This window comes from Myotis yumanensis, unplaced genomic scaffold, assembly GCF_028538775.1.
Source record: "Myotis yumanensis isolate MYYU_CA2020_CCGP unplaced genomic scaffold, mMyoYum1.0.hap1 SCAF_12, whole genome shotgun sequence".
Lineage (NCBI taxonomy): Eukaryota > Metazoa > Chordata > Mammalia > Chiroptera > Vespertilionidae > Myotis > Myotis yumanensis.
This window is the reverse complement of record NW_027223763.1, coordinates 27637455-27646813: the sequence shown is the minus strand read 5'-3', so window position 1 is coordinate 27646813 and position 9359 is coordinate 27637455. Positions and strand designations below refer to the sequence as shown.

Genomic DNA, 9359 nt, shown 5'->3' with positions numbered 1-9359 from the left:
AATTTTTAAGTTTCAGTTGTAATAACAATCCTCTTGCTTTAGAAGTTACTTTGGCTAAATTTTCCATGCAGGAGATAGATAGATAGATAGATATGTATATATATGGATACTATGGCATTCTATTTGAATATATAATTTTTTGCATCAGAATTTATGTATGTGTGTGTGTGTGTATACACACATATATATGCACAATGACTACAGAATGGTAAAAAGAAGTAGAAACCACGAGCAAAAACATTAACATTTAAAAAATTAATTACTGATACAGTTATATGTTATATATTCAGAAATAAAGACGTATACTTTATATTGGCACCTATTTTGAAGTGAAAAATATTCTACTTTTTAACCTTATATAAAAATATTCTACTTTTTAACCTTATATAGAAAACAGTAAAATGAAACGTGCATGGGAATGTTGAGTAAAAGTACTTCTGAGTTGGTCAAGGAGGATTTTTTAAAATTATAATACTGTTGCCTAAGAAGAGAAGTTCCATGTCTCTCACTACTAATTTTTTATATTAGCCATCATCTTCATGTACTGAGCAGTCAGATGATTGTTCAAAAACCAAGTAATTCTTTCTTTTATTACTAAATTGCTGCAACACAAGAAAAAGTCACATGGTAGAGTGGCACACTGCCAGTGTATGACAACTCAGTGATTGTGATTTTTCAACCATATTATTCTGAGGATACTGTGGTAATCAAGAACTATCCATAACTAATGTATAAATAACTGCTTGCTTATCTCTACAGTAATCCAACTCAAATTATATATACACAGCAAAAAGCTTATAGTAGAAAGTAGAAAATGAGTATTTAAAGAAATATTGTACATTAGATTTTTGTGTGTAAATATGTTTATAAAAATAGTTATATATAAAAATGTGTATATATTCTTAAGAACTTTTGTAACCTACAGGTTTGTGGCTATTATTTGCTGCCTAACATGATCTTTGCCTTCTGAAGCTGCTTTCTACTTTTTAAAACTAGTTTTCTTTTTGATCAGTGTTGTTCATCCATAAATCACTGTGTATAAAGTGACATTTTTTTCGTCAGACACTTTAGTTTTGCATGAATTGCATTTAAATTGGAAATCTGACCACAGATAATTTTTGGTACATTTCTTGAGAAAATTACATAGGAAAGTTAAGCTTAAAAAGCATAATGGATAAAATATTCAGCATAGCTAGGACATATCTACTCTTTTTCTTTTGTCCAATCGCTTATGATGATTTTGCCATTAAAAGTTTTTATCTGAATTATTACCATACCCATAATATTTTTAAATGATATGAATTCTCTTTGTTAGTTTTATCACTACCCTATAAAATAAATGAGGCAAGAATGATTAATCAGATAAAGAATTGTTTAAAAGGGTATGTCAAAAATTATAAAGATTTAAATCATTCCAATTTTAGGCATGCATATGTATATGTACATACACATTTTTAACAAAAGCTATAAGTTCACATTTACTTTAAGCATTGCCATTTGCTAAGTTGGTGGTTTAACTTACTAAAACCATTGCTATAATATAGTTATTTAAAAAACACTTTCTATCATCAACAGTTCTTTTCCTGAGAAGATGGTAACCCATCAACTATTCATAAAGACCTTGGTTAGGAGAAGTGTCTCTCCTTAACAGAGTCATAATTCAGGTACAAGGAAAGAAGATTTATATATGTATCCATAAGAAAATATCTCCTAGAATTTTTTGTTGTTGCTGCTGGTTTTTGTTTGTTTTGTTTTGTTGTTACCTATTCTGGTTTCAGTAAATCCATTTTTTACCAATTTATTGAAGTTTTATTGGTTTTTTTAAGTTATATTTCTATAAATGTAAAGATAGAGAAGACTCAACTTTTAAGGGAAAAGACATGGACTTAGTTCTTGAGATTTTGTTTGGTTTTGTTTTAATTCTCTTTTTACTCTATTTCATAGAGGAGTGAAAGTTAGAAAGTGATTAGGCAAAAGATGGCAGCAGACATCAGAAATACCTATCTAACCACAGTGAAGTCTTCTCAAAGGCAGTTGCTATTAAATTGTTTTCTATAATACTACCAAGCTTCAAAATGTTCTTTAAAAAGGTATACCAGTACTTGGCGAGTCTCATTGATTTTAACCACTGCTTTTCATTTATCAGTTTAACTGAGTTATGGCTCTTAATCACATCTTAGTGCCCAAAACTTCTAACCCGAAAAGAAAAAAAGAGAGAGAAAACTTTGTTACTGGCTTTCTGACAATGGCAGGGAGTGTGTTAAACCAGTGTAAAATTCAATTAAACTGTCTAGCCAGGTTTTTGAAGCTGAAATGCAGACCCTTTCTGTTAAGCTTCTTATTTTCCTGTGACCAACACCGGTGGATGCTGGGTTATGCCAAAACCAACAGGCTGTAAAGTACCTTGTTTCATGCTCCCAGCTGATCAATATTTTTATTTTCCAGGCTTGCCCAGAAATCTGGAGGCAGTATCACCTAACGGTGAGTAGAAACACCTTTTTTATTTTCCCCAAGACCTAGCCTATTTACCCTTCTCTGAACTGCTGACCATAAAATATAGACAAGCATCTTCTGCTGGAAGATAATAAACATCTGAAGAGTTTTTGCACTGAGAGAGCAATAATATACTTTTTCTCTTCTCCCCTGCCCACTACTCTATCCTTTATCTTCCTGTTCTTAAAAGATTTTGATTGTGTTTTATTGCTCACATCATTTAATGATTACATCATGGTATCTCTCAGTCTTCCTGGGTTAAATTCAAATTAAAGAGGGAAAAGTATGCTAGGAGCCATAAAAAAAATAATAGTAATCTAGTGTCTAATAAATTGTATCATCTACAGTCTACAAGCATGCAGTCCACAATATCTTCCATTATCAATTCTCTGGCTTTACTGAAATATTTACATATGTTTTTAATAAAGCTAGACAAAGCTTAGTGTATCTTTCATATAGAACAATTCAACTGTCATATGCTTAAGCCCCTCTTGACTTATTCAACGTGTATAACTATCTGCTTAATACTATTCAAGTTATTCAGTTCTCTGCTTTCCTTTTTATTGTGATTTTAGGCTAAGTAGAAGCAGAAAACATTGTTATGGAATCATCTTACTAATGCTCAATATTATGAAGTCAGTTTATTTCTAATAGTCAGCTTAAATAATTTTGAGAGTTCACCAAAGCCCTGCTAGTCATTTCTTATAATGTATTAAGTATGTTGTACTGAGCAAGAGACAATAATAAAAATTACTTTTAATTTTAAAGTTATACAATGTAATTAAAAGCTATTTTCTTAAAGATTAACATATTAAAAAGTTTTCTTTATGGAAGACAGGTAGTAAAAATAGAAAAGGCAAAGTTTTTACAAAACATGTCTTTTTACTGCTCTCCTCTTTATGAAATAAAAGGTAAACCAATAAGTAGACTTATACTACCAATATGTCTTACCACAGGCCCAAGAAAAAAGGAATAATATCAGGTAGTTTGTTCCTACATTCTGTTATCACTGTTTAATTTATTTAAAGATACTTAGTAGAAAGCTGTAATTACTCAGCTATCCCTCAATCCCAAATTGGGTTTTCTTAAAGTCTTCACTATAAAACTAAAATATATATATACACACACATACCCATATATGTACACATATATTTTTACAGATGTAACTTATATAGATACATTATATCTGTGCTTATGTATCATTTTTTAATCTTAACATTCTGTGGTGAAATCCTTATAGTCTAAACTTGATTGGAATTCAACCATATTATACTTTCAAGATCACGGTCACTCTTTGTATAGCACTTTTATCAGTATTTTAATTAAGTAGTAGCCTAATGGATTTGGTATTGCATTTCTTTTCCCCTAACTTAGAGAATTCCATTCTTGAAAACTTGAAGTGATGGTAGCACTATTTTAAAGCCACTCTTTTCATTATTTGCACCTATATTCTTTTATATAACTCTCATAGAAGATTAGAAATTGGTGTTTAGTATAACATAAATATTTGAATATTTGTTTGATATTGTAGCTTTTAAAAAACAAATTATAAAAAGAGTAGTTAGGAAAAAATTAGTGAAACAAAATGAGTTATCAAGTCTAAACTAAAATTAGGAATAGTTTACTATGCAAGTATAAATGCAGAATTTGTATATTCAGAAATATGTATATATATATCAATCCATCTAAAATAAAATAGTTAAATGATTATGTATATAGGCAATATCCAAATATGTACAATTAGGCAATATTTAATCTTGAATAAAAGCAGAATGCATGGTGAGTTTAGTCATCTTCAGTTCTTTTACTAGGCGATGGACTGCCATCTATTGACTCATAGTAGCCCTCACACTCGAATGTGGCATCAGTCAGAGCAATGACCAAGTAATGAAACCTAGGTTAGAATTGCTACTGTATATTGATTTAAACCAGTCTTCTTAAAACTCTGGAAATTTCTACACTTAATCACTGGTTAATTTCTTTTTCTAACCAAAGTATACATTTCTCACCCAAAATGAACTGTGCTTTTTGGGGGAGGAGAAATTGATTAGTATATTCAGTTTGGAAATGTTTATTTGCATTTGAGAACGTTTCAGTTGCTTTTATCTGCCCTCCAATCAGGAAGACTAGAAAGTCATTTACACCTAAAGTTTAGCAAATACAATTTAAGATCTATCCAGGAATCACTTCCCTTAAAAGTATTTTTTGAGCCCAGACGGTGTGGCTCAGTGGTTAAGCAAGGACCTAACCAGGAAGTCACAGTCCAAGTCCCGGTCAAAGCACATGCCAGGGCTGCTGGCTTGATCCCCAATGGGAGGCATACAAGAGGCAGCCAATCACTGATTCTCTCTCATCATTGATGTTTCTCCCTCTCTCTCCCTTTCCCTTCCTCTCTGAAATCAATAAAAAAAATACTTCTGCAAAAAGGGAATATATATATATATTTTTTAAAGCCTAATACAGAGTATTAATTTTTAAACACATAAGAAGGTAGTGAAATTGATTGATATAAGTAGGCTTGTGAAATGTTCCAAGTCAAAAATTTCTTTGAACACATTCTAAAAGATGAATATTAAAAAGGAAACATAGTCACTACTCTCAGCAATTTCATGAGAGATCAAATAAAGCATCCCTAACAACTTGTATATGAATAGAATAGCTTTTTAACCAACTTGACTAGACGTCACTAGATTAATAAAAACTAAGACCATCATTCTAAAGGGCACATGCTAATAAAACTCTAAAACACTGCCTCTATATATCTATTATATATTTAAATAGCTATAAAATTGCCATATAATTTAAGGACTTTTAGATTATCACTTTGGAGATCTGCATGGGAAAAAGAAAAATATGATTTTTATTTCCCAAGTAGTTTATGTATTTACCTTCTTCAGAATGTTTAGAAGAATTTAAAAATCTTCAATAATATAGCACTGTTCTTGTATTTTAATTTGTTACATTTTCAAATTTTGGTAATGCCTGACTTTGAATATTCTTTTTCATTTTTTATTCTAGATAAAATCTCCACCCCCCCACCCCCACCCCCTTCAACTATTCAAGAAGGAAAGTCCCTTTCCCTACCCCCTGTCATTCCTAGGCTCATTTATATTAAAACTCCTAGGCCAAAATGGCCACCAACAGAGTTTTACAACCAACAGAATTTTTAACTAGTAGAGGCTGTAATTTGACATACTTTGGACATTTTGTTCAACTTGATTTTAATCTACTTAAAAAAGTAGCTAGGATTTTGCTACTTTGGGGCCAAATGTGTTAAGAACCAAAAAGGACAATATATCTTTTATGTTTAATTTTGCCCTTGGGTTTCTTTGTGTGCATTGTTAAAATGTGTTACAACCTGCTACCTTTTACTTTAAAAGTTTAAGCAGAAAGGAAGAATTACATTTTAAATGATTCTTTATATATAATGTTTAAATGCCTAGAATTCACACTTCAAAAAGTAAAATACTTGCTGTCAGAGAAATGGGGAGTCAAGTTTCCTTGCCTTCCTTTCTAGCCTAGAAAAGGCTTGTGACCAGAGGTTACTAGCAATTAATAGTAGTCTTACCTGAACTAGTTGAATGCCAGAGTGTATCTTATGGATCATAATTTAAAATATCACTTAGTTTTGCCACTCAGGTTTTTCTCTCCTTCCCTGGAAACATCAACTTAGAAATGTTTTCTGGGTTCTCACAGTATGGAAATGAGATTTTTACTCTAAATGAGAATGTAACTCTCTAAAGTATCCTATGTCATACCACCCAGTAGGTAACCTTAAATGTCAACAGATTTAAATTTAACTTTAGAAACATGTTGTATAGTCCAAAAGAAAGGAATAAGAAAGTGGAATTTGACTGTGAGGCTATAGCCACGAAAGTCTTTTTTCTGAAATTATTGTGATGTAAGATAGGGTGGGTAACAATTTTCTAGTTGCCTAATACTAAAATGGAGTTTTTTTAATAAGTTAAAATGTGAAATAAAGAGTTTCAAAAAGTCTCCTTCAAGCCAGAATATTTTCTTTTCATGGAAAAAAGAAAACGGGCTCTTAATTAGATAGATGTTGGGAATTCTAAATCTCTTTCTGAGAGCTCGTTGGCTACTTAACAGAACTGCAAAACCCACAAGGATCTCATCTACATAGTAGATATCAAGTGATAGGGCTCAAGTGTGTGTGTGTGTGTGTGTGTGTGTGTGTGTGTGTGTGTGTGTGTTTTTAAGAATATAGAACTGGTTACATACTGTATTTTAAAATATTAAATAACTCCAAAATAGAATAAGAAGTAGGCTTCACTCTATTTTGGAATTATTTAAATCAACTTTTCCTTTGTACCATTTTTTGAGGCCCAGCATACTATCCTAAAGTAACACTTATAAATTTATTTTGAAGTTCACTTCACTTTGCCAACTTACTGAAGACATAGGAGTACAGTACTTTTTTTTAAATTATAGTTTTTTCCTCCATATCTGACATCACTATTTCAATATTTTGATTGTTTAAGTGTTGCTATTGAGATATTACATCTCTGTCAAATTTTCAGAGATTTAGTTTTCATCAAAAAATACCTTTGTATTAAAACACTACTGAGGTGAGTGTCATTGTGCTCTGATGAGTAAGACGGCACATGACTATTCTGTTGTACCTCGGGACCATCTTTCCATTGTAGTACTACAAAATAAATCAGACTGCTTTATATTTAAAGTTACTTGGTGTCTGAATAAAAGGAATTTTCTGAGTAAGCACCGATAAATTATTTTCTAATACTCCATCTGTGATAACCAAGATAGAAAGTATATTTGGGCAGTGACTAAAATTTTTTAAGATTTTTCAAGTGGACATTTTTTGTGAATACTTTAATATTTATTTACCTGTTCTTAAAGAATTTAGGGTGAACATTTTGCTGGTAATTTTTTTTACCATGTTTTGAATTTAGTGTAAAAGATAATTACCACATTTATAGAGTAGGTCAACTGATTTTTTTAAATCTCTATTTCCAACTGGCATGTTGGACCACATCTTGCCAGAACTTATCGTTCAAAGCAATTGGAAAATGCTATTTCAAAGCAAATGAAACCTGGAATTATCAATCTCAATAAATGAGATTCATTTAAAAATAAATACAATTTGCCAAATCATAAAAAAGCAATTTTCTAAAGCTTCTATAAAAGGAAGAGGAAGAAAGTGAGTGGTGTGAATTATAAATGCATGTTATTTTTCCTCTCACAATGTTTCCTCAGACATTTAAACAATTCGTATACAAACTTATTTTTGAATGGAAGTACAATAAAATTATGTAGATTTAGATATAATTTATTTCTATTTTTAGAGAGAACCTTCATATTTTCTTTTCAAACAGATTGAGGTGTCATCCCCTTAGAGAAATTCCCAACTTAATTGATTTTCAATATTTTAATGAGGAAATTAATTTGCTTTAAATGGGAAATCAATATGACATATTCTGAGCAGGGTTTTGTTTTTTTCTTTCTTTCTTGAAAAGTATGTAGCATACACAATTTAGAAAACAGTCATTATAAATGTTTGGCCTAGAAGCAGCTGCATTTTTGCCACCTTCTAAATATCTTTAATGTTTTTATCACCCATTGCCCTGATTTCTGTTCATTTTTTAGGTAGTACATGTTGCTCAATAATAAACTAATTGAATATGAGACTGTACTATAAACAGTAACTTTTTTTCTTCATTTGACCAAAAAAAGTCCCTGTGCTTTTTTATCTGCCCCAGAGGCTGGAGGCAAAGATGATTACATTTAAGACTTAACATATTTTACTGTATCAGCTTCAAGTTTTACTTCTGTTTTAAAAATTTAAAGAAATACTTGTTGTAGTCTTCATTTTCTTACCTGTTAACAGATGTTAACAGATGTTCCTGATGATGATAAAAAGATGGAAAATTGCATTTGGACTCTTCACTATCCTTTTCTCTGTTCCCTAGTATGTTCAACTTTATAATTATAGTTAGTCGTTATAGGGGCAATTTCTTCTTGATACTTAAATTTTGTGGTAATTAAATTCCATTTCTAAGTATTTGTAATTTTAGTATACATAACTTTTAAAAATATTTTCTTCTTTAAAAAAGCACATACTGCCGAAACTGGTTTGGCTCAGTGGATAGAGCGTCGGCCTGTGGACTGAAGGGTCCCAGGTTCGATTCCGGTCAAGGGCATGTACCTGGGTTGCGGGCACATCCCCAGTAGGAGATGTGCAGGAGGCAGCTGATCGATGTTTCTCTCTCATCGATGTTTCTAGCTCTCTATCTCTCTCCCTTCCTCTCTGTAAAAAAATCAATAAAATATATTTTTAAAAAAATAAAATAAAATAAAAATAAAAATAATAAAAAAAATAAAAAAGCACATACATTAGTCATATAATTCCAAAGGAAATTACTTTTTTTTTTTACTCACAGTTCTACACTTTGAAAAAGTTTTCCTATTATGACAAAATGAATATAAACAGGTAGTCTAAGAATTTTCAGAATTCATGCAGTTTAACACTGCTCAGTATCTGACTATATAACAAATTGTAGTTTAAAAATCTAGAATGTGGCCTATTCTTTGTCATGTTAACTACACATAACAAGCATAGAAGTATTATGTAGAATAATTTTAGCATATTTGAGTGATTATTTTTAATATGTACTTTGAACAGGTGATTCATGCCATTCCTTAAATAAATATATTCCAGGTGGTTGAGCTTGTCATAATCTTTTCTGGACATTTCAGTGGAAGTAGATAAAGTATACTGGACCATTGACATTTGTATTAATACATTCCTTTTACTAGCCATTACGTGTGAATGATGTGGTAGATTACAGTAATTCCTAATAGATTTAGGAATCATTTAGATACTGATT

At 30.9% G+C, this 9359-nt stretch overlaps 1 protein-coding gene across 2 annotated transcripts in view; it reads left to right on the top strand.

Annotated features, from left to right (window-relative positions):
• The window catches only part of ZCCHC7 (zinc finger CCHC-type containing 7), a 204750-nt gene that overhangs the window by 177105 nt on the left and 18286 nt on the right, over window positions 1–9359 (top strand). For both annotated transcript variants that reach the window (XM_070431179.1, XM_070431180.1), the window contains exon 6: window positions 2446–2481. In XM_070431179.1, the coding sequence (XP_070287280.1) occupies window positions 2446–2481 (36 nt within the window). The remainder of the gene's footprint in view (window positions 1–2445; window positions 2482–9359) is intronic.